This window comes from Rattus norvegicus, chromosome 1 (assembly GCF_021556685.1).
Source record: "Rattus norvegicus strain SHRSP/BbbUtx chromosome 1, alternate assembly SHRSP_T2T, whole genome shotgun sequence".
Lineage (NCBI taxonomy): Eukaryota > Metazoa > Chordata > Mammalia > Rodentia > Muridae > Rattus > Rattus norvegicus.
In genome coordinates this window covers 9,198,489-9,225,066 of record NC_141534.1, presented here as the reverse complement: position 1 = coordinate 9,225,066, position 26,578 = coordinate 9,198,489, and the positions used below count along the sequence as shown (strand labels likewise).

At 43.0% G+C, this 26,578-nt stretch overlaps 1 protein-coding gene across 4 annotated transcripts in view; it reads left to right on the top strand.

Moving 5' to 3' along the window:
* Positions 1-20,913, top strand: part of Aig1 (androgen-induced 1) — a 230,092-nt gene extending 209,179 nt beyond the window's left edge. For 2 of the 4 annotated variants that reach the window (XM_087651502.1, NM_001134425.1), the window contains 2 exons: positions 13,818-13,981; positions 20,258-20,913. In XM_087651502.1, coding sequence (XP_087507628.1) covers positions 13,818-13,981; positions 20,258-20,285 — 192 coding nt within the window. In that variant the 3' untranslated portion in view covers positions 20,286-20,913. Of the gene's footprint in view, positions 1-13,817; positions 13,982-14,576; positions 15,137-20,257 lie in introns of those variants that run through there. The other 2 variants (XM_087651501.1, XM_087651499.1) reach the window with 1 other exon arrangement.
* The last annotated feature ends 5,665 nt before the right edge of the window (positions 20,914-26,578 follow it).

Sequence of the window (26,578 nt, the reverse complement as noted above, 5' to 3'; positions counted from 1 at the left end):
TAAGATTATATAATAATAATACAGAAGCTGGAAAGAACCCAGATGCCCTTCAACAGAGGAATGGATACAGAAAATGTGGTACATCTACACAATGGAATATTACTCAGCTATCAAAAACAACGACTTTATGAAATTCGTAGGCAAATGGTTGGAACTGGAAAATATCATCCTGAGTGAGGTAACCCAATCACAAATAAACACACATGATATGCACTCACTGAGAAGTAGATATTAGCCCAAAAGCTCAAAGATACAATCCATAGACCACATGAAGCTCAAGAATAAGGACAACTAAAGTGTGGCTGCTTCAGTCCTTCTTGAAAGGGGGGACAAAAATATTCATAGGAGGAGATAGGGAGACAAAGTTTGGAGCAGAGACTGAAGGAGTGGTCCTTCAGAGACTTCCCCACCTAAGGATCCAGCCCATATACACACAGCCACCAAACCCCCGACAACATTGCTGATGCCAAGAAGTGCGTGCTGACAGGAGCCTGATATAGCTGTTTCCTGAGAGGCTCTGTCAGAGCATGACAGATCCAGAGGCAAAGGCTCGCAGCCAACCATTAAACTGAAAATGGGGTCCCCATTGGAGGAGTTAAAGGATTGGAGGAGCTGAAGGGACTTGCAACCCTATAAGAACAACAATACCAACCAAGCAGAACTCTCAGAGGCTAAATCACCACCCAAAGAGTACACACGGACAGACCCAAGGCTCCAGCTGCATATGTAGCAGAGGATGGGAAGAGATAGGTGTTGGGCACCAGTGGGAAGTGAAGCTCTTGGTCCTTCCAAGGCTGGACCCTCCAGTGTAGGAGAATGTCAGAGCAGGGAGGTGGAAAGGGGTGGGTGGTTGGGGGGGGCACACTCATAGAAGGGAGGGGGAGGGGGATAGAATAGGGGTTTTATTGTCGGGAAACTGGGAACTAGGATAACATTTGAAATGTAAATTTTAAAAAAACAATAAAAAAGAAATATAAATAAATAAAAAACATCCAATAAGAAAAATAAAAATAACTTGTAGAAGAAAGGCTTTAGTTTCTATGTCTAAACAGGAACCTAAGGGCAAGAGCAGAGGCTATGGAGGAGCCCTGCTCATTGGCTTGTTCCCCATGTCTTACTCAATACCACCCAAGGCCAATGCCACACCCAATGAGCTGGGCCTTCCCACATCAATCACCCACTGAAAACATAGAGCCCAGCCTTACCCACAGGCCAATCCAGTAGGGGCATTTCCTCCACTGAGATTCCCTCTTCTCAAAAGACTCTAACTTGTATCAAGTTGGCATAAAACTAGCCAGGACACCGCCCAACTATGAGGTTAATCCTTTTCTTCTTTTTCCTCTTCTTCCTTCTCCTCCTCTTCCTCCTCCTCCTCCTCCTTTTCCCATCAATTTTAGTTTGTGACACCAAGCTGTCCTTAGGAGTTGGGCCCACCCTGGTGTGTGATCGCCCTACTAAGAGTCATGTCACTGAAGAACACGAAGTATGTTCTCACAGCAACTATCAAGTGCCCAGAGTTCCTCAGGTAGTGGAGGTGGGGATGCAGCGCACTATGCCAAAGGCCTGACGCAATGGCTGAAAGAAATAGATGTGACTTGGCTTGAGGGGCAGGGCCAGGTGTGAGTGGGCAGCTAAGCGCTACAATTCTTGAGGCTGGGGGTTTCAGCTTCTTTAAACATAAAGCTCTTGGAGCTTTTGATCGTTTAATTCAGAGTAACAAACAAACGTTAAACTTTGGCAAAGAACACTTGTCAATGTTCTAGGGCTGTCCTGAATAGTAATGCGAGTCTCATGTGTCACTTAAGGGCCGGAGAGCTCTGAGTCTGGGCCTGTTGGTTCTGGTCATAGACCACATCTACCTCAGGAACTGCTACGTTCCCAGTTCCCATCTCTGCCACCACCACTCAGGCCTAATCCATGAATGGTAAGTGGAAAATAAACCAACAGAACCTTTGTCACTGGAGAAGCAGCACTGTGACAAGAGCAGAGATGTTCTCACTATACAATGTGACATTGGGGCAGCACTCAAAAAAAAAAAAAAAAAGGATCTCCAGAAGTAGCCAGCGAGATGTGGAGTGCGGAACAGGCAGTGAGGAAGACAGCGAGGAATTCTTAACTGTCCCAGTGAAAAGCATTTAGTGCCTCTGAGGGTCAGAATAGTAAGTGAAGTCACTCTCTGCAAAAGTGTGGAAAATTAGGATATCTGCCGTGGAATTCAGACAGTCCCTCCTCGCCTCCCAGTGTGAATGTGTGGCTTCCTTCAGCCGCCAACTCCAGTGGTCACATGGATCGTAATGGTCCCTTGCTGGGTCCCCACCTCCCTCCTGAAAGAACACATGTTCCCTCCGGTGTTCAATGTGGCAGCTTGATGCTTGGCACCTGGTGTGCTTTGAGAAGTTCCAAGTGATTAAAGTTAAGGAAAACCAGCCACGAGTTTTATGGAGGGAAATTCAGATTGAATTCTCTCCAGGAAAACATCACCATAAAGTCAGGCGGATTGGAGAGAGTGGTTCTCATTGGAAACGAATCATTCGCAACCTGTCTAAGCCTGTGCCAGGAGATGTGCTAAAGGGAAACTTTCTGAAGTTGATTATTGGCCTTCCTTCGTGGATAAATCACTCCGATATTTGTGATTTAGAACCAGGAAGAAAACACATTCCCTCATGACCTCATGACAGAATTCATTCCGAAAGGCTTGCACAATTTGCCTGTTTCCCTGGGGATGGGTGGAGGGACTCGTAACCTTGAAAATATTCTTGTGTGGAGTACAGGGAAATGTTATGTTCTTCCATATAAAGAGAAACACTGGAAAAGCTTCTGTCACTGCTTGTTTGCTTTGCTCAGATATTTAAAAAAAAAACTTCATTGTAAGCTGATGGTGCTAATAACTCCATTATCTGCCTGTTACAGAGACGAATTACGTACTTATCCTCTATCTCTGCTGTGTTCTCTAGTCTTGGTGTCAACTTCTAGCTCATTCACATACTTTAGATCGTATTAGCAGGCGGCGTTGAAACTACCCTACTAACCTGGAGAGGGGATCAAAGGCATTCCACAGTGTTCGAGGTGATTCGAAAATAGATGAATGAGGTAGAAGTTTTTCCAAAGTGTTAAAGACTTAGCTACATACACAGCCATGTGTAATTTGTGAGGCCCAAATGAGAAATATTAGGAGGGCCCTTTGTTAAAGTAAATTACTAGTAATTACAAAATGGCGACTGTGCATATTTTAATTCAAGCCTCGGTCCCTTAGGAGCACTGTGTACTGTGTGACACATGGCACACACACACACACACACACACAGAGAGAGAGAGAGAGAGAGAGAGAGAGAGAGAGAGAGAGAGAGAGAGAGAGAGAAAGCCTACTTCAGGATCTGTGGGACTAGCTTCATTGAAAATAATCAAGAAATCTTTATTGAACACTAAATTTTGATTGTGTTGTAAGGTATTACCTTGAAAACTACCCCCAATGTATAACGCTAGGCTTCTGCAGTGCTGTTTGTAAGCTAAATGGTACTTCAACATGACTCAGTGCATCTCTCTGCGTGGTGCTTGTCTGTGAGCGGACGCATTTTCTAGCACTGCTAATACCTAGTGTGAGAGAAGCTTTGAGCCCATTTTTCCATCTAAGCGAGCATCCCTTCACAGAGCCTGCGTCTCGGCTACCTGTTCATTAGCAAGTCTAGGCAAACTCACCACCTCACAGTCTCATAATCACACCTACACACCACGCTACTGTTCATCCCACAAATGAGTGAGTCCGTGCACAGCCACCACAACAACACAAACAAAACTTCCGGAGTTGCCGAAATGCAATAAATCAGGCCCTTGTTAAATCAGTACTAGAAAGTTCACGCAGCCTTCAGAAGAGTCCTCAAGTCGCACACAAAGTTCACTCAACACAGGAATGGATAGACTTGACGGTGAAGTGCAGAAGCATCAGAGGGTTGAGAGACATGATGGGACAAGGAGTTGATGTCCATACGCTATGCTACCTACCCAGGACTCAGGCCATTGCTCGGCAAGTACAGTGAGTCCTCATAGGTTAAATACACATGTGGTGTGACTGTTTCTTAAAAGATAAGTCATCGCCTCCTCCAAAGGAGCGTTTTATCCCCGCAGTGGTTTCCCCTCTTCTCAAAGGAAGTTATAAAATGTGATCCTTGAGTTTTACAAGACACCCAATCTTGTGTTAAAACTTCACTAAAAGTGATTTATGTTGCATTTTTGCAACATTTCTACGATCCTGTGAGTTGCTTTTATATTCAGAGGGGGGAAACTTTATAGAGAGATTTCATGCCTAAGTCATTTTTGGTTTCTAAGCATATTAAAGGGTTTCCAGGATTCCGTTCCCATTCATCATAGACTGACCTCTGGGGCAGCAGAGCAGCCGGCTAAGCAAGTTAAAACCTGACCTTCTGAGACATGTGTCTAGCTTCTCCACTACACAACCTCACTGGGCCTCAGCATTCTCATCTGTAAAATGATACAAACATAGCACCTACCCCTAAAGAAGGGCTCCCAGAAAGCATAGTGCCTGTCACCAGCCTACAAACATAGCTGGCTATAAACCGCTGTGGAACATAAGTCTATATGTGTGTCTTACAAGCTAAAAGCCTAACTTTCTTTTAATTTTTTTGTTTATTCACCTTACATCCCAATACCAGTGCCCCCTCCTCCCAGTATCCCCTCTTGCAGATCCTACCCCATTCCTCCTTCCTCCTTCCTCCTTCCTTCACACACTACACTATCCCTCTCATCTCCCTTGCACAAGTCACTGCACATCTTCTCCCACTGAAGCCAGACAAGGTGTTTCAGTGAGTCAAATGGGATCTACAGGCAGGCAGCAGATTCAGGGACAGCCCCTACTCCAGTTGTTGGGAGGTCTGCATGAAGACCACGCTGCACATCTCTTACATATGTGCAGGGGCCCTAGGTCCAGCCCATGCTCTCTCTTTGGTTGGTAGTACGGTCTCTGGGTGGCCCCAAAGGTCCAGCTGAGTTGACTCTGTTGGTCTTCCGATTGAGTTCCTGTCCTCTTTGGGTCCCTCAATCGTTCCCCCAACTCTTCCATAAGACTTCCCGAACTCCACCTAATGTTTGACTGTGAGTCCCTGCATCTCTTTCCATTGACTGCTGGGTGAAGCCCCCTCAGGGAACAGTTATGCTAGGCTCCTGTCTGCAAGCATAACAGAGCATCATTAATAGTGTGAGGGTTTGATTCTTGCCCATGGGATGGGTCTCAATTCGGGGCAGTCATTGGCTGGCCATTCCCTCCTTCTCTGTCCTTCATCCCTGCACATCTTGTAGGCAGTACACATTTTTGGGCAGAAGGTTTTGTGTGTAGGTTGCTGTCCTTATCTCTCCCCTGGGAGTCATTCTTGGCTATAGGAATTGCGAAAGCCTAACTTTCAAGTCACCTAGCTCCTTATCTAAATTTGAATAGTATCCTTTTAGCCTCCTTAAATAATCAGGGATCTAAAAAGGCTCCTGGTGGTATGATAGCTTCTGTGTCCATTCAGGATAAATAAGGATAACAGCCAGAAAAGGAAGGGTTGACATGGGGACCTCATTCATGTCACTGTCCCAGCTCATGATCTTTGTCCATGTGACCAAGTGAGCTACTAAATTTGAGGTCAGATTTTTTAACTCTTCATCAATATGTGATATGCAGTCAATACCCAAAGTAGATTCCAATAATACTACACACACACACACACACACACACACACACACACACACACACACACACAATCTGAAAATGTCCTTCCTTGCACTTGACAAACGGGAAGCCAGGTAACTCTTGATTCTCAGTTTCTTTGCTAATAGACATGGTGTCTTTGAACCACTCCCTGGCTTCAGGAAACCACATTTCCCTCTCTCTCACACCCATATCCCTAGCCCACATTTCATGGTTTACCTATTTAGTCCCATTTTCCCATCTTCCTCTTGAAACACAACCCTTTTTGGAGCTCTTTCATGAACCAGTTTTCCTGATGCTTTCTGTACTACACTCTCATGGAGATAGTCACAGTCTGTTCCCTAGCATTTTGTTGACAGTGAACATTTTTGTTGACAGTTGGTGTTGCCACTTCAGACCCATGTAACTAACGGCCTTCGGGACTCCCCTTGTATATCATTTGGATACCTCAAACTGAGCGTGTCCAGACAGAACTCCTCATCCCCTGAAGGCAGCATCCTCACTGCCTTATTTCCTATCTCAGGAAATGGCAACCCTCTCCACCTGGCTCATCAAGCCAGGAATCTATGATTAATCCTTAACTCACCTCAGAGGCTTCACCGTATAAGCCCAGTCAATCACCAAGTCCTCTAATTCCATTTCTGAAGAGAGTACATTTTATTTTTAATGTTTACTATGAATTGAAAAACCACATTCTGTGTCATGACCTAGCCAGGATGTGGTGTGTGTGTGTGTGTGTGTGTGTGTGTGTGTGTGTGTGTGTGATCGTGCATGCATTTCCATATGACTGAAACTTTCCTTTTGCAAGCCAGTTTGCATCATCGTATGTCTGACATTTTTCTTCTGATATCTTGTTTTTGTTTTTAATGTTTGTTACCAGTGGTTATTGGCAAATACTGAACAACCAGTGCTTCAGGGAACAGGGGAAAGGTATATAGTGTTTGTCCTTGGGTAAACAGTCTCTCTGTGGTTCAATGTAAGCAACATCTGCTTATGACCTACACTTTGATAGATGCTGGTCTATATATCTTATGAAACTGTCCATTAATTTTCATTTCCAATGCTGCCATTTCCATCTAGGCCACCACTATTCCGGATAGAATTGATTTTCAGTTCCATCTGTCCACTTTATTTGATATGCTTCAAACACTTCTTCCTCACTACACTTGATAGAGTCTAACGTTTGGATGATTTAAGAAGACCACCCAGAGTTGACACCAGCCCCACCCTGATCTCAGCAAGAAAAAAAAAGTTTCTTCTTGACTATCTTAAGTCAAGATTCCCTTTTTCTTGGGTCTTTGGATATTCCTTTTAGCTAAAAAGTTCTTTCCTCCCATCTTTATTCAACTAAATCTTCCTCATCTGGCACAGCTTAAATGGCTTCTCGTCATCCACTCAGGTTCCTGACATATGACAGGCCTAGTGGGAACTGCTAAGTTGACAGCTTCTAAGCCTTACAAAACGTGTACTCTAGTTCAAGTCAAGTTAGGACTCAAATTTAAGCTCTAGTAAAAGAGCCTAAATAAAAAAAAATATATCTATGGTTCCCTAAGAACTTACTATATTTGAATTAACCTGATGGACGGGGGGAGTTGGAGAGGGGAGACTTCTCTGAGTAGAGTGATGGCTGCTTGTTTATCAGAGTAGAACTAGGATATCTGAAGATAGATACAAGTTCACTAATCTACAGGATGGGTAACAACCAGCATAGGGAAGAAGAGGCACACATGAAAATCCTCATTACAGGAGGGAACGTGGGAAATCGGGACCAGATGCCAATCGGTGTAACTAGACTCCAAAGAGCAGAAGGAGAAAGGATTCAAAAAGAAGCAAACAGACGAGCCGCTGTGAGGCGGGTGTCTACACTCATTGTGTATAACAAAGACGAATGGAGAACCACTGACGGGTTAAAAGTTAATGTGCTCATATCTGTGACAGAGAAAACTCATGGCGCCCAGTGTGACAGTAGAAAAGTAGGGAAAAGAGAGAAGACACAACATAGAAACTCTTGCAGTCTCCGGACTGAGAAATTGTCACACAAATTAAATAGAAATCAAAAACAAATCAATGTGTTGCAGAGACGGTTGAGGTAACCTTGATCAGACCGTGCGTGATGAAAGGGGGAGACGTTGACAGGTGTCTGAGTTGCAAAATGAAACCATTCTCAGAGTTGAGGAATTCGGGAAGTCTGTCCAGAAATAGAAATAACGTTGGCTGTAGAAAGACTGAGTTGGAGTCAGAGTTAAGATGTGCAAAATGACTTGCTTTGAGAACTGAGAATATTTTCTAAAACATAGAAGAGATAACTAGGTAGGGATAGAAGTCTGTGAACTCTCTATGTATGTGATGGGTGGGAAGCCACAGCCATGAATTTATCAACGGAATGCATAGCATTAAAAAAGTGATTATAAACTAAGCTTCAAGGAATGCCCAGGGCTGTAGAAATGACTCACTGGGTAAAAGTGCTTACTGTTCCTGCAAAAGAACAGTTGTTCTTTTGAACTTTGTGACTCCCAACTTCTATAACACCAGTCCAATGTGTCTGACATCCTCTTCTGGCCTGTGAAGGCCCCAGACAAGCACACAGTACACTTAGATGCCTGCAGACCAACCAGCGTTACGCTTAAAGTAAGACCATGAAGTCCACATTTCATGGTAGAATAGTGAATGAACTTACAGAGGGTGAAAAAGACTGTTCAGTGTGGCAGGGGACAAAAGGAAAGAGAAATGGCAACCAAACCAATAAGCATGCTGTGTTGGGACATTAAGGATGAAGTGGTAGGAACTGGAGAGATGGCTCAGTGGTTAAGTTCACTTTTCCAGAGAACCCGTGTTCAGTCTCCAGCGTCCACATGGCAGCTCACAACTGTGTGTAACACCAGTTCCAGGGGTGTGGTGCCCTCTTCTGGCCCCCACACACACATGGTGCACAGACATACATTTAGACACACACATGGTGCACAGACATACATTTAGACAAGACATTCAAACACATAAAATAAGGAATAGATACACATAAGCCCCCCTTTCTCTCTCTCTCTCTCTCTCTCTCTCTCTCTCTCTCTCTCTCTCTCTCTCTGTGTGTGTGTGTGTGTGTGTGTGTGTGTGTGTCTGTAACATATTTTTAAAAACACTAAGTTACGTTGGCAGAGGAGCAATGCAGAGTTCAGGGAATCAGTAAGTACTCATCGGTTACTAATTTGCCTCGGAGAGAAGGAGAGTCAAAGAACAATGGTTATGAAATTGTTGAAAGCTTTTTTTTATTGCACATTATGAAAGTCATTTGAACATATCAGCCATGAAGAAAGGCTTGAAAGCAAGTTGAATATGCAAGAGAATGCACCAAGATGACTAGTTGGACATAAGCAATCTTTTCAAGAGCAGAAGATAATCCCTGTGCTTCCAAGGCACTCCTATCCTGGCCTTTGTAATTGTTATGAGTCTTAGCCCTACAGCAGAGCCATCTCTGCAGCTCCTGGCCTTTGAAACTGTGCCCTCGCTTGCAAGTGCTCTTATAATTGCGTGGCCTCTTATAGACTGTGCTCACGAGGATAGGCATCTCCTCCGTCAACTTTACCTCTCCATCTCTGTTTGCAAAGTGCTCAGAGGGAAGTCATGGACAAGCGTTGGTTTTTTTTTTTTTTTACTTGTAAATTTCAAATAAGTGCATTAGAAGTATATGTGATAAAACATACAATTCAGAAGTCTTATAACGCCCATTAATATGCACATGCATGTACATAGGTATACCCACGCACACATGCACACGTTAACCCTGGCTGTTGATTTCTGCGGAAAAATCTCTAACATAAGTTGCCGTCGCCTTAAGCATAGATATCTGGGCACTTACATGAGAAAACTTTAAAAATGAGGCAGCAGTTGAAAACGAACCAAGATCTAAGAACTCCCCATTCACAGATGAGCAAGGCCATGAGTCAGCTTTGTGCAAAAAACTTAACTGTGATAACATCAAGGAAGCAAATGGTGAAATCACAACCTGTTAGGACAAGTGGATACATCATTCACACCAATCCAGGTGGAAGCCCAAGTAACAGGACTTCTACATCTCTACCTGAAATGATAAAAAAATAAAATAAAATTACAGAGCAGAGGGCAAAAATGGCTATTTTGAGACAATATCATGTGCCTTAGGGAAAGCAAGCCAGACAGCAAAAAGGAGATCATGCATGGGTGGGACAGGGGCTCTGGAGGCCCCACTCCTATTTGGGTTGCTGCTGGGGTGTGAAGGGTGGGTTTCCTTCATCAGCGTAGCCACTGTTAAGTTCTTTGGGCTCCCACAAACTTTTCTCCCACCACCTACATTCATGCAAACAATCCTAATTACTCATGTAAAAGCAGAGACATAGATGGAGAAGTGGGACATGTTAGGAACAAAGGGTCCAAGGACTATAATACATTATATACATAATAAATAAATTAAAGTTGTTTCAAAGGGGAAACAACTGTGCATTTCGCTCCTGGCTTTCCCAGTTTTTCCCGACGGTGCTTGGCTTGGCCTCAGCTTATTGTGAAATGGGGCTAACCAACCCTTGCAGGGGTTGGATAAGGGGCACATCAGATGATAGAGCATGCGACAGGCCGACTGCACAGGAGTCAGAGTGTAGGGATGGCGGGATGATACGTGGAAAGCTCAAGTCAGAATTATCGTTTGTCCACGGTGGTATCGACGTGGTGACTGGTCATGGAATTCTAAAGTTTCAGGAAGGATCCGGTCTGGACACATAAATGTAGAAGTTAACTAAAGACACATAGGCATTATATGTTGGTCCCGTGTAGATCAAACGTGCATTACACTTGCTGAGGAGCAAACCTCAGGCTTAGCAGCAGATCCTAAGAACAATAAATGAAAGGCCCAGTCCACTAAAGGCCAGCACAGTAGCAGGAACAGATATGCAGAATGTAAGTGCCATTCAGAGATGAATTGCACCCCCAGTTTGCCTAATGGAGGAAAGGGTCTTACAGTGAGTCAGGTTTGTAACGGGTTTGTAAAACTAATTGACTCTTTGATAACATGAAGTTGGGGATCTGTTGCTTATTTCCTACATGGAGGCCACTTGGTAGCTGCCCAACACCTCCTTACCTTAGTTAAAACTAGACAAGAAAGATCTAACCGCCATTGATTTATGACTAACAGAGCAAGTCATATCAACTCCACATCTCATACCGACAATCAACAGTTTAATTTCCATTGGTTTCTACCAGTCCTTCTGCTAAAAAACAAAAACAAAAACAAAATAAAACAAAAAAACCTTTTTGCTAGTGTTTCATATATTATATCCTGACCAGAGTTTCCTCTTCCTCCACTTCTCTCTTCCCCTCCTCTCCCCTGCCCCCTCTCCCCTAGGTCCACTCCTCCTCTGTCCCTTTCAGAGAAGTACAGGCTACCCAGCGATATCGACCAGAGCATATTGAGTCCAGACGCAGGCCCTCTGATCAAGGCTGCAGGAGACCATCCAGTAGGAGGAACAGGGTCCCAAGAGCCAGCCCCTGTTCCCACCGTTAGGATTCCCATGTGAACAACAAGATACACAGCCATCATATACACACAGAAGACCTAGCTTAGACCCATGCAGGCTCCCTGGTTGTGGCGTCAGTCTCTGTGAACTGATATGAGCCGTGATTAGTTGGTTCTGAGGGCCATGTTCTTGTGGTGTACTTGACCCTTCTGGCTCCCTCTTCTCCAGGGTTCCCTAAGCTCCACCTAATGTTTGGCTGTGGGTCTCTGTGTCTGCTCCCATTGGTGGCTCGATGAAGCCTATCAGGTGAGGCTCCGGTTATGGGTATAGCAGAGTATCATTAGGAATCATCCCGTGGACTCTTAGTGCATGTGTGATAACGCTTTTCACAGAATTATTTTGGCTTCATTAAGAGAATACGGGGGGCTGGAGAGATGGCTCAGTGGTTAAGAGCACCCAACTACTCTTCCAGAGGTCCTGAGTTCAATTCCCAGCAACCACATGGTGGCTCACAACCATCTGTAATGGGATCTGATGCCCTCTTCTGGTGTGTCTGAAGACTGCTACAGTGTACTGATTTATAATAAATAAATAAATCTTTTAATAAAAGAGAGAATACGGTGGAATTATTCACCATCTGTAGATGTATACTTACGTGGTATAGTTATGATGTCGAGCCCCCGAATTTTTCAACATCTACGACACAAACTCCCTCTTCCTCCTTTCCCCTCATTTCCTTGTGTATTAGTGACATTTCCACTGCTGTTACACACAGAAAAAAGCAACGAAAACAAACACGATATCCTTGGGTGAACAGTTTAAAGGGAGGGAAGGCTTATTTATCATCCATCCCAGCATCAGCGGTTTCTGTCCATGTCATGAGCTCTGACAGCACTCACAAAGAAGAAAGTAGAACGGGAAAGTTGCTCATCTCGTGGGGACTGAAAGGAATGTGGTGAAAGGGTAGCCTTCAAAGGCAGTCCCAACAGCCCGCTTCCCCTAAATAGACTTTACACCTCACAGCGCCTTCAACTTCCCAATAGCCAGTTAACTAGGAATGCATCAACCGCTTAATCCACAGGCTGGCTCAAAGCCCTCAGGATCCAAACACCTTCCAAAGGCCCCACCACAGGACGCTGCTGCTTTGAGGACTGTGCCTTCGTTCGGTACATGGGTTTGGGAGCAGTTTTTGACCGAGAATGTCATACATAATCATCTCCATTGTGATTTCTGTCTCTTGATTTGCCTGTTTTAGTGCCTCCTATAAATGGAATAACCGCAAGTTTTCCTGTGTTTGATTCCTTTATTATGTTCTGAGGTTCAGTGTGTATTGTAGCGTATACTAAAGCGTTCTCCTTCCTTGTACAATATAACATCCCACTGTATATTATATACAACTCTTTGTACCTTCATTCCTCCTTTGATGGGCATAGGTTCTTTCCAATACTTGGCTGTTCCAAATGCTAATATATTGGTGTGTTACAGTCTCCACTCTCCATTATTCTGGAGATATCATAAAAGTAGAACCATAAACCACAACATTTTAATACCACGAATGTGCTATGCCTGCATATGAATACATCTGTGTATGATTTGGGCTCTGTGAGTCTGTGCTCCGTTCATTTAAAAACCCGAAATGCTTTCAGACTCGCCACCAGAGTAAGTTTCGCCTCAGTGGCGATTGGGCTTTACCCACAGAAATAAAGGAAGCTCTGTAGTGAAGGCCCAAGCCTTCCTGCCACCAGTGAAGCCCTTACGTAAGTGTGTCCACGTTAGTAAAAGAATGGAACCAGAAAGGGAGATAGCCAAGCCCGAACACTAAGGTCTAGAGAGTAACCTTATTTCCTGATGTAATAGTTATTTGTATTTCACTCACCAAAACCGGCACTCTTAAGTAAAGAAGTGAACCCCCAAATAATACAGAAAACAGCTCCCAGCAGCCGTGCCTGTACTGAGACGGTGGAGGAGACACCGTCACTAAGCTCCGGGAGGCAATGCTACTTGGTGTTGCCATTCCCACAGAACCAGAAACATCCAGCCCAGCAAGTTACAAGTGGGCACGCACAGGCATTTAGAAGGGAAGTGAACCTGAGGATCAGGGAGGCAGGAAGCCTGTGTATGCAGAGTAATGAGCCCGTGTTCTGGTCTCGCTGAAAGGTAGCATGGCAAGAAACCTGGCATATACTGTCAGCTTTCGTCTAGGGTGATTGCCTAATGCTGCATTGTTCCATTGTATACAGGAGAGATTAAAAAGATTGTATAACAGTATTAAATCCCCTGGCAGTTTCTAATCCCTGACCAAAACCTTTTAAGTGTCGTTAAAGACAAGAAGACGGTGCCGGAAAGGAGGAGACAGGCAGATGTGTCACTCAGTGCAGCGTGGGGCCCTGACCGGGTGCCTGGGACAAATAAGACACAGCAAAGAATGGCAAAGAGAAGTGGTGGTTGGGCTGGTGTGGATGGACAGTTTGACTTCTAACTGGGAACTTCCCCAGAATCACACAAGATGTTAACAGACAGAGTGTGTGGATAGACAGGAGCTCCTTGCTAGTGGCATGGGTTTGCATTTGCAACACCATGGCTTTGACATCTGTCATGGCTGGGACTCTACCGTTGTCTCTTTTCCAATTCCAACGCAGGGTGTGCTGGATACATCATGTCACCGGCATGTGGGTGTACCCTTTCCTGGAACACATTGGCTCAGGAGCCAGGATCATCTTCTTTGGGTCGACAACCCTCCTAATGAATTCCCTGTACTTGCTCGGAGAAGCACTCAACAGCTACATCTGGGATGCCCCGAGAAGTGAGTATCATTCCGGGCTCATAAAGGAAGAGCAGTGCTGCCTACGAGACCCTTGGCCGAGGGGAGCGCTGACAGCCGGCTCCTCTTCAGTCTTCTACGGAAGCTTCGTGGGTTTTTTTTGTTTTGTTTTGTTTTGTTTTTTATTGCAGCATTAATTTAGGAGCTGCTGGCAGTGTTACCCGAAAGGTTTATTTCTCACTTGCTCTTATTAGGTAGTAAAACATCCAAACCTAGAGATAAAAGAAGCATGCTCATAAAATTATATATAGAAAAAAAAAAATACGGTGTTGACAGGGGGAGCAAAAGCGAAGCCAGCTACGATCTCCAGGATTCTGCCATAGTGAACAGACCCTAAATTAAATAGTAAGTTATTCAACTGGCTTCATTAAAAGTCACCAGATCTCATTTTTTTATATCATCTTTTCATGGGTGCGGCCGGCTCAAAGGAATCTCATGACTGTGAAGCCAGAACAATAAACACTGCAGGTGGCTGCCCTTTGCCGGAGCGGAAGGTCATGGACAGATGCGATGTATTTCATGGCTGCTAAGGCTCCTTTAACCTTTGACTTGATTTCTCTTTTGTTTCTATTTATAGCCAAGCCTCCTCCTTCTCAAGACACCCAGTCTTCTTTAAACTATGCCAACCCTGTCAAAAATCTATGTAAAGATAAGCAAACGCTGGAAGGTTTGGAGAGGCAAGAGCTTGAACGTGTAGTGATCCGAATCCCGCGTGAAAACACAGCCAGGGGGTGATGGTGCGGGGGTTTCAGAGAGACCTGGACATCTCCTTGGACACAGTCCCTTATGCTGGATGTCACCTGTAAGTGACGTGTGATCCATCAGTGCTGAACGCTGACTGAGGACCATCACTGCGCAGGACCTCAGTCCACTTGACGAATTAAGTAGTCGCTGCCACAGTCACTGAAGCAGACTGGTTCTGTGTGCGCCTCTTCCGAGACCGCAGACGCTGAATGACCCCAGTTTTTAATCTGTTCAGGCCACAGCTCGGAGAGCCAGACAGTAATCTGTTCGTGATGTTCCCCCTCCCCATTCAACGGAAGCAGTAATCTTTCTCCTTTAAATTATAGAATCGCGGGGTGCACTTAAAAATGTTTTTGAAATAAAATACAAACTTTCCTCACCTTCCTCAGAGAATGGCTGTAGTTAGATTTAAGCGATTGTGTGCAGTCCTGGGGAAAAGACTTCTGGCTTCCTCTGTCCTCTTGATGTCCTCGATTCTGGGAGACATTTGCCCATAACTCTGCCGCTTCCTTGAGCAGATGGCTTGAGTGGCAGAGGAGATAAATATTCAGTCTGGATTGTAAGGAGTTGTTTACCAGCAGCCTTGAGTGAGGATTTAAAAGTGAATAGCAACACTGAGGGTGTTTGTTTGTTTGTTCGTTTGTTTGTTTGTTTGTTTGTTTGTTTTTAACTGTCTGTACTGGTTGACCAGTCTTCACCTTTTTCTTACAGGGCATGCATAAAAGTCAGTCACCGTTTGATCACGTATTTCTGTACAGAGAATAATTTGCTCTACATTTATCTAGGGGAGCCCATAGGAACTGTTGTTTGTGTCAAGCCAGCGTCTTCCCACAGATGGCTTTCTCAAGCGTGTGGTCATGTGTTCATCTGATGCTCATATGTCTGTCTCATAATCGTGTTTTAGACGCAGGTAACTTCTGTCTGCTCTCACAGATTCACATAAGGTGAAGACCAAGTTTTCTTATGTAGCTCAATGTCACTCCTCAGACATCGTCTACATTTATACTTTTAAGGACAGGCTCACCATTGCCCAAGAACTCACCATGTAGGCTAGGCGGGCTTGCCGGTGGGTCCCAGGACCTGCCTGTGTCTACCTCCTCAGCACCTGGAACTACAAATTCATGCAAATATGTAATAATTTTAATCTGTGTATTAGGGATCTAGGGTCCTCGTGCCTGCAAGGCAAGTACTTTGCTGACCGAGCCTTTTTTCTAATCCTAGCTCCTAAATTTGCATACTAAGAAATTTCATTCTGTCACATAGTGGAATTTTTATTTATTCACCAACACTTAAAAATTGGAAATTTTCATACCACAGCTGGACTTTCTCTCCTTATCAGATATTTTAAGATCTGGCAACACGGATCCCACCGCTCCTTCTGCCAACAATGGGTTTGAATTGAGGATCATCAGTTGCCACCTTTAGATGTCTGCCTAGCTCTCTCTGATTCTCATCTGACACTTAACCCAGTCAATTTCACAGTTGGGTTTGAAAGTACAGATTAAAAGTAGTCTAGGCATACGTGTGGGTGTTCATGCACGTGATGATCACTTTCTGGTACGGTATAAAATGTTGTCACCCGTCATTCTTCACTGGGTATCCTCCGCCTAGAAGGGATGCTGCACTTAAGCCACCTTGCTGAATCCTTCATGGTTTTCAAAGACTCAAATCCTCTGGCTTGCTTATGCTACAACTTCAAGATGAAAAACACGTTGCAGACCATCACAGCTGAGAGAAGAATCCTCGAAATTATTTAAACCCTTCCCCTCCTTTGCATAGGTGTCTGAGGCCTATAACTGCCCTATTCAGACAGTTGCTGGTAAAGGCAGTGACCCCACCCAAGGTTCATCTGCTTGTCACATCTAGTGAACATGCAGAAGGGCTCCATGTTTCAGAAACACAAAACAGACCTGTCTGCTGGGAAATGCAAGCCCTTAAAATAAGCTAAATTAATAGTCAAGCACTTGCTTTTTTTTTCAAATAAAGCGACTTAAGGTGAATTTGTAAGAACTGTTTGTGTTTACTGTAACAAAACACCACAAGCTGAATATTCTAAACAAGAGAAACAGGTTGAATGTCATGCGTAGATTCCAGAAGGTCAAAAGCAAAATGTTCTCTGGAGTGATTCCTTAGGAGATCATTGAGAGGAAGGTGGCCCCCGGCCTGTCCTGAGCTACTTATCTTCATACTCAAAGATGTACTCCCTGTGTATGACATGGTCTCCCAGTTTCCCTGTTCAGAAGGAGAGCAGTCATATGTAATGGCATTCACCATAATAACTTCTTGTTAACTTTGTGAAGACTTCATCCAAATAAAGTTATAGCTCAAGACACTGGGAATTCGGGAGCAACATCACAGGTTGATGGTTCTAAATAATAGTCCCCCTACCATAAGTATATTTCATATATACATATATGTGTGTGTGTATATATGTGTATATATATATACATATATGCGTGCACACACACACACATTTTTCACACAGGTAAAATATATTCTTTTCATCCCTGTGGCCCCAAAATGCCATTCTGACATCAACTCTTTAATAATAATAATAATAATAATAAAAACATTCTCCCTAAGTATGATACAAACCTCTAAACCATGTATGTATAAGATTTGGTCATAAGTCATCCCAAAGCAAAATTGTTCTCCCAGTTTGTGTAAACATGTAAAACCAGGCAACATTACCTCCTTCTAAAACATAATGGTGGTGCAGACCTAGGATGGGCAGTCCTCTACCAAATGGGAGAAAGAAAAGAGACTGAGGGGATCATAGCTCCCAAGCAAATCTGAGAGCAAGCAAAGGAAATTTCCTTTAATTGAAAGACTTGAGAATAATCCCCTTCGACTGAATGCTGTGACCCCAAGGCTCACAAGGAAGGGCTGGGCCCTGACTTCAGACCCCCAGAGAACAGTAGTTTCACCCTTCTCCAAATCCTGGACAGGGATCACAGTAGGGAAGGATGCTGTACTCTGGAACCTAAGAAGGACTAATGACCGAAAGGCCTCGACTCATTGGTCTTTCTTTCATGCTGTGTTTGAGCTTTGTGTCCAGGCCGGTACTTCAGTGGGGTCTAAAACTCTCAAAGACAACACTAGTCCTGCAATTCAGAGACGAGGATCCTTCACAGGCTGTGCTGGATGACTGCCTTTCATTCTGGCTTCTTCTGCGGCGATTGCGTGGATCCATGACTCAGATGCCTGTTTTCTTTAAGAAAAAAAATGTCTGACCACACCCTGGGCATTCTTGTACATTTTGAAGTTCTGTGGGTACTTGGGCATATGATTGTGCAAGTCAACCCATGACACCTGAAGCATTTCTGTCCTTCAGTTAAGACTGTCCTAACTCCAGTAACTCTGACTAAGGCAACTGTTCTCACCAGAGTCAAATTTAAGACCAGAAACAAGACCGCTCAAGAGTGAAAGACAGACAAGAGGAGAGAGAATAGGCAAGAGGGGATTGGGGGAGGAAGTCAGACCCAGGCCTCCAAGTGGAGGAATAGGCCCCTTCTCCATAATGTCCATCCAGGTTGCCTGGCCCCATGACAGAAATCCCATTCTCCCCCTTTCTGAACACCGCCGCCTAGTGTGAACAATCTCCCTGCTGTGGAATATGTCTGGATACCTTCCTTTTGGTCAGCCTTGACCCCTGTGTTCCGCAGGTACAGCCTGCCTCAGCTCTTTGATGGGTCTGCCTGGTTTTGTTGTTTTGTGGAAATGCATTCAGTTCTTTCATCATTTATAGCTATGTGATTATTTATTCCTTTCTACCTCATGACTAAAAAACTAACATATGTGAGAAGCCATTTCCCTCCCCACATCAGGGAAGCCCAGGTCCTCGAAGTTGGCCCTCGGTCGAAGATCCCACCATTGCTGCCACATCGACCCAACAGCAGAACGTTCTAGACAAATGAGACTAACGAGAAAAAGCAAACTGTTTTTCATCCTCCCACCCCCAGCTTTGCTCGTGTGTAGAAAACATAGGACAGAAGTGGAGACTCGGGCGTGTGAGCCATCTGAAGGGAGCCTACATGTCAACTGCCATTGCTGTGGGGGACCTACCCAACAACAAAGACACAGTGTCTATTCTTACGGTTGAATTTCTCCTCCTCTCTTCTCATGCCCTTATTCCTAGGTCTGATGTTTCCCTCACGTGATCTGGGAGACAGATTTTTGGAAAGAGTATTTTAGATCTCTAACAGTTCCTTCCTTGCGAAAGTCAACCACGAAAGAGGATGTTTGCTCAGGAGCATTCGCTCACATCCCACTGCATCATCCAGTCTCCACGAAGCTAGCTGGGACTGGGAGTTGGTAGGGGAGGGGTGTCTCTAACATGTGCCCTAGAATAATTGCAACCCTTGGATCTTGGATCTTTTTGTCATTTGGGGACCCTACATGTTGCTTATTTCTCTCCTGCTAGTTCTGATTTCAGAGTCTCCTCTAAGCACATTTATTATCTAACAAGATTAGCTGAGTATCTACTCTGAAATAGACGCTAAAAAGCACTAAGATTGTGACTAAGAACAAAAGTGTTTCTGCACTTGGAGATCTAGACATTTATAAAAGAATGCTAGCAGGACCAGGAAGACAGTATTTAGAGGTTCCTTTGTTGTTTTTCATTACCGCTATTAAAAGAAAAAGTATTCAAGAACTTTTGGGAAGACTAGAAAAATGTTTATGTAGAAGTGAAAGGAAGGAAGGAAAGAAGGAAAGAAGGAAGCAAGAAAGAAGTAGAATTTCTGGATTTAAGTATAACTAGCAGGAATGGACTAAACAATTTCAACTTCAGGAAAATGAACCTTCATCAGCCAACACTGCAGACAACAGACAAGGCCTTACTGATCCAGTACCTACAAGTCCTTCCGGAAAAGTAGATCTGAATGGGTTGACTCCCTCAGGCAGACCTTGAGTTCCAGCATGCACAAGTATGGGACCAAGAGAATAGCCCGGGGAGGCTGTGAATTTGCTCTCTAGCATGGGGCAGACCAGGGATGGGGTTAAATATGTATAAGCAGAAACAGCTCCTGTAGCTAAATGGGGCCTCATGAGCTTTTTAAAAATAACAGATTTTAAGAAGAAAGACTCCTTTGGCGTTTAGAAACCCAGAATCCTGGTGTTGAGAATGGACAGGACTGATGTGTACCATGAATGAAGCTATTTAAATGCATCAGCCACAGGGCTCTTGCTGCTGGGGGCTGGTTGAGAAGCAATCCAGCTTGAGTACCCATCATGCAGAGCAATGCCTCTTAGTCAGGAGTCATACCGCCTCAGGGTCCTACTCCCAGAAGCATAAGGAGCTGACTGTGTCTTGGATGTGTTAGGAAAGGGTGAGGAAAGAGCTCACTGAGGGCAACATTTCTGGAGAACACTGTAAATGACCCGGCTTCTTAGCTTAGAAGAGAGGGACAGAAATGGGGATGGCAGTGAGCTGAGGTGGCCAGAGATTCTGTGAGCAGCACCAGCGTAGCTCTGTGCCTGATGCTCCAATAAAGCTTTTTGCTTCTATTTTAGGTTTAGAAGAAGAAAAAGAGAAGCCTAAACTGGAGTGAGATCCAAGTCTGAGGAGAAGCGGGGAGGAGCTGCCCTTGAATTCTTTGGGCCCTGAACATCATCAATGAAGAGAGAACAGCACTTCAAAGGAGGCCGTTGCAACAGTCCTGTCTCCCTGACCCTGAGGAAGGACAACTTTTATATGCAAATATGTACAAAATAGGATATGTTGCCTTTGAAAATAACTCATACTCCTTGTTGTACTCTACCCAAGTTCATTATTGATGACATTTTTTCCTCTTTTCTAGTTTTAAAATTAAAGTTGGTCATTGAGTTTTCATTTCTGCAATAATAACTCTACTTCGTCAAGTAAAGAAAAAACATCAAATATATTTCTTATTGAGGAATATGATAAGATTGGAGGGGCAGATGTGGGTGGAGGCATTCATAGTTAGTCTTAAAGGAGGCTGGGGTCATGACACTAGGGTACAAAATGGACCCAGGAGAATGCAGGGTAGGTGGTTCCGGTGGAGGTAGAATCAGGCTTGCCTCCGTGAGCAGTGTTAGTAATAGTATCCGTTTAGTCAAAACCCTGAGTGTGCTTGGATCTCCCTGTTTGATCTGTGAAACTCTTCCCATATACAAACGTGACTGTTAATAAAAACCAAGCAACCCAAGCTTGTGTCTGCATTGTCCGTCTCAGAGCCTTAACAGCGCGGTTGAAGTGCCTGTTCTTGCTTTGCTCCTGCGGAAGCAGGACCTATTGAAAGCAGATTGACCACACCTCACTCATTCCTGTGCTTTTATTTCAAAACTCATATGTTTCCCTAATTCCAGCAAGAACATGCTAAAATCTAACTTATAAAATCTTGAACATAAATATTTGAAAGGTGTAAAAGAGTATTGTACCAAGCATAAAGGATCACTTGGTATAAATATTGGCTGTATATGCTAAGATAGAGTAATGTGTAGTTTGAAACCATTTACTCTAAAAAATGACAGAATCGTGACAACTTAGGAGGTTCAAAAAACCCTCCACAAGCACCTATAAATGCATCCCTTTTTAATGACAAGCACTTCATAATGGAGCCTGATTAAACCCATTGACTAACTGGGAAGGACTCATGACTCTCTAAAGAGAAAATATTATTAAGGCTCCTGGTAATTTATTCACAGATAATTCAAAGAGGTATGCTTTAGTACTAAACATGTTCCTACATCACAGACTATGTATACCCAATTTCAAACACTATTTTATTAAAACGTTCAACCTGAAGAAGAAAAATTTAGTTAATAACTATGCTTACAAGAAAAATCTAACAAGTACCATGAAATGCTTTGGAAGAACTCTAAACATATCAATATCCATAAGAGAGTTTAATTTGTGGACTGAAGGAAATTAATTTCAGAACAGCGCTCCAAGGAGAGCACGACTCTATGTTGTACATCACAAAACAGGCCATAAAACAACTTCATCCTTGCAATACTGCAAATAGATTGTCTGGAGGACATCTGAACGAAGGAGAAATAAAACAAAGCAAGGATTTCTGCAAACCAGACACGTTTGCTTGGTGGTAAACTCACTCCTTTATAAGCCCCACCTCTAGAAATATGGCTGGCAGAAATATGGATGACCAGAGAGGAATCCATCATATTTGGTTCACTACCTCATGGAGCCGGAACTGGTAAATAGGAAAGATCCGGAAATCTACTGAAACAGAAAAGCAAAACAATACCATACCCTTAGGAATGGCTCCTATAATTCAAAAGTGCCATTGTCAAGGGCAGGTGGATCTGAGTGCCGTTACCATCACAACTCATTTGAAGAAAAGAAAACTCAAAGCAGAGCTAAAATGTGTGTTGAAACCTTAATGTCTCATAAGTCAGAATATGTCTGAAGTTGGAGATAGAACAACACTCCTTTAAAAATGGTTATGTTAGCACTAGGCCATAGGGAGGCCCCTAATTCAACCTTACTGGTACCTTTTTTAATAAGCAGAAATGTGGACATGGTAGAGACTTGGCACCGGCAAAACCATAGGAGGTCTAACTGCAAGCCATGCAAAGGATTTCAACCTTCTGACAGTCTGAGATCTTGACTTCCTGCCTTCAGAACTGAGAAAAGCTAAATTGTTAGAGCCATCCTCTGTATTTTCTTATGCAACTCCTAGTAAACTAATTCTGCCAATGTATGAAATGCTGACAGATTGAAAGGAGGAGGAGGAAGATGAAGGAGGAGGACATTATAACCTTACTTAGATGATGACTCCATTTAACAGGAATTACTCCAGAAGATTAGGTTTCCAGGGTAAATCAATATAAACACTGGTATGAGGCTATTAAAATTGTTGTCGCTATGCAGTGTCAACAGTAATTTTAAGGTGGTTGCACTTATGTCTCAGTATCAGTGACCTTGAGCATCGACGCCTCTGTGAAGCATCAAGCTCCCATTACACTGATAATGTCGCACTCCTTAGAGGATACAGCAAGTACCCTAGCTACCTCGGTAAACCACGTGCATGCAAATGGATAACAGACAAATTTCCCTTTCAAAATTAAAGAGAAAACCAGGCCATTCATGTTACAAAGCGTCTAGGCCTCTAGTCAATGAATTACATAAGCTAGTATACACCTTCTAATGTGAAATCCATGGTTTATTGTACAAGGGCTATCCCTGGGAGAGAGGCATATTGATGGGTGTATCTTCCTGGATGTTGAGGGAAACACTTCATATGGGATTCTTGCCAGCTAATACAATCAGAGAAAATTTAAGAGCTTATAAACTAAAATGCAAAGAGTGATGGCCATGGTTTTTCTGATTATATGATTTTAAAAGCAGACACAAAATCTGGTCCAGATATTCCTCACTGTTAATAGGAAGGAAGGAAGGAAGGAAGGGAGGGAGGGAGGGAGGGAGGGAGGGAGGGAGGGAGGGAGGAAGATCACTCCTGCAACTAAGTTAAAATTTTATTTACTTGACTAGCAAATGTGCAGGATTTGGTAGCATGCACTTTACTTTGGGACACTGATGGCTATAGGTACTTTAAGGCTGGCTCCTTTGCAATCAGACACTATGCACAGAGTAGAAGACTTTGGAACCTTCAGCCCCAAACAGGATGTCTCCATTAAGTCCCTCCCCTCAGTGCTCAGGGAACTCTGCTAAAGAAGAGTGTTCTCTGCGAGTATAGTATGATTTCCTATTTTTTATGGGATTCCAGAGTATGGGAACAAGTGGATGGGGTGTCTGTCTGTCTGTCTCTTGTGCTTTTTCTTAGGTTCTTTTTCTTTTGTTTGTTTTGTCCATTTCTGATGTGTTAGTTTTGTTTTATCTTATTATATCTTATTTTATTATCATCCCTTAGAAGACTTCTTTGTTTTGTAATGAGAGATAGAAAGGGAGTGGATCCAGATGTAAGAGAAAATGAAAGGGATATATATTGTTAGAAAAAATATTTCAATAAAAGAAAATAATTAAAAAATAAAAGAAATTTAAGATAATTTTAAAAGGCACTAAAGCATCAAATTGACAGATGATACTCAGCGCTTCCGTACATATGAGATGCAATATCAAATAGGGGAAGAAAAGGACCCATTTGCAATAGTAATAACTTTAAAATGAAAATTATGAAACAAATCATACAATGTAGGATTTTAACAAATGGAAATATGTGAGAAATCAAAAACATTCCAAGCTTCCAGGCGCTCTATAAATTCAGCATGAACTCAATAAAAGTATGAACCATGTTATTTGTTTGTTAGTAAAATATGTACTTTAATGCTCAGTAATACCTCAGCGATTAGGAGCACTAGTTGCTCTTCTAGAGCACCCCCATGGCAGCTCAGCACAGTCTGAAACTGTGGCCTCAGGGGATCCATCACACTCTCCTGGCTTCTGTAGGCATGGTATGCACACCATGAACAGGCATACATGCAGGCAACACAATGAAATAAAAATAAAAGTTAAAAAACAAAAATTTACAAGATAAGCCAACTTCTGGGGAGAAAAATCAGCAATGAAATAAGAAGACTAACCCAACCAACCTGTAAGCACTTGATAACAAGGCAAGGTAGGCTGTCTATAAATGCACTCACTGATGTGGGGAGCAAAATCAAAGTATTGATAATAAAAACAAATATGTAAATGGACTTGAAATATAATAAAAGCTGTACCTCGAAACAGTGAGGGAAACATGGATTGTTTGACATGTATCATCAGTATAACCAGAAAGCCATCTGGAAAAAACTAAGTTTAATCCACAAGTATTTTATCCTGGCAAATTTTGACTGAATCAAAACCATCATTTTTAAGAAAATTTAAGTGAACAAATTAAATGAATTGGGACTGAACATACAATACTTCTAAGAATAAGATGAATCAGTTCTCCTGGTTAACAGTAAAAATAATGAAACAAACAAAAAAACCTCTCAATGCTGTACCCAGCCTTTGTCAGAGAAGTTTCTTACTGCATGGTGTGGTGGTTAAGACAGAAACACATGAGTAGCCAAGGAGCTGAGAATAAGTGTGGGCAGAAAGTTCAGCCTCGAATAGGAGACCTGGCTACCTGGTTTACTCAGTAAATATCATTTTCTGATTTGGTGTCTAAACTGACACCTGTAACACCAGAAGATGCCCTGTGGACTTAGGTATGGGGCTGAGCCAACTTACAGCTCGTATTTATGCATCCTGGCTGTACCAAAACACAGAATATTCCTTAGACTTGGATTTCGTTTGTTTTATCCTGTTTTTCTCTTAGTGGGTTATTTTAGCTATGAGATCCAGAGCCCCTGAACCTTAAGGACACTTTCTGTGGGATGCACAGCCTGTCTCGGCAGGTGCTGAGGATGCACCAAGACGTGCACACAGAACAGGTACTGCACACAGCGTAGGTGCTGCACACAGAGCAGGTGCTGCACACAGAGCAGGTGCTACACTGTAGCAGGTGCAGCACACAGAGCAGGTGCTGCACACAGAGCAGGTGCTGCACACAGAGCAGATGCTACACTGTAGCAGGTGCAGCACAGGTGTCTTCTGTCTCACTGCATCTAAACTTTCCCAGAAGTAGAGTCAGCCCTAAGAATGGCTCCACCTGATGTGCTGTGAGGACTGAGGAGAAAGAACAGCAGGCCATTTGTTTTTTAACCTTTGTGTGTAAAGACTAACCAAGAAGCTGCAGTTCAGAGGAGAAAGGGCTTCTAGCTCCTCTCCTGGAAAATGAAAAATAATTATTGATTAATGAGAATTAATTTAACAAGAAAGTGTACCAAGGATGTAGAGTGAAAAGATTTCCAAATTGTCCCTCTGTCTTAACATATCCCTTAAAACAAAACACAGTATAAAGTACTAGAAACACAAAACCAATTCTACAATAAAATTAATTTTCAACAGCCAAATATCCTTTCCTTTAGATTTAAATGAAATGAAAACATATAAAGAAATCTAGAAGCGTCCATTTCTTCAAGATGTTAATTTTTTTCTTCCAGATACAACCATGTGTCATTCAGTGAAAGGCATGGTTTAAAAGGGAAAAAAGCTTCTCTCAGCAACTTAGTCACTGTGTACCCAACAAAGTATGCTCTTGCACAAAGTTATGTGAAGGGTTTCCATCACTAGACATGGAATCAGGATCAATCAAGTTATATCAGAAACAAGCGATGCCTGCAGCTCCTCCTGACCTGACATGGCAGACTGTTTTCTAGGAAAGTTTGTGTGTAAGTGGAAAATGCATACCCTACAATAATAATTTACAGCACTGCACACTGAGTGCATACACTAGTAGTGGTCGCTTCTTATCCATAGCAGGTGGATGAGCTATATCACGTACAACTGACCATTTGTTTACAGGAGCACCATCATAAGTGTGAAGCATGCACTCTGACGTTATCACATCTGTAATGTCATCGAACAATAGGAATTTATTCCTTGACGACATAGGACCCCATGAGTCTATGTGATCCTCCCTTGGGTAGGCAAAACACCTAAGTAGCACATGACTGTAATTTCCAAATAATAAGTTTTGAAAAGCTCAATAGCAGAATAAGAGCTAATTTCAGGGTGGAGGGTCCAGAAAAATAAGACGGGTATCCTAGATGTTTGTGATGTTATAATGTGTTATAAAGATGCAGTCATTAAAGTATAGTGTGACTACATAATGGTGACGAAAATCAATAAAATTAGATAGCAAGTACAGACATGGGGCTGTGCAGTAACAAGTGAACTAGCCTATTATGAAAAGAAAAAGAGATTTACCCTTAAACCACACATAGATGTACCTACTTTAAAAATTACTGAATATGAAAATGACAGAACATAATAATAGGAATACTGAAAATACCAGGAAAGAT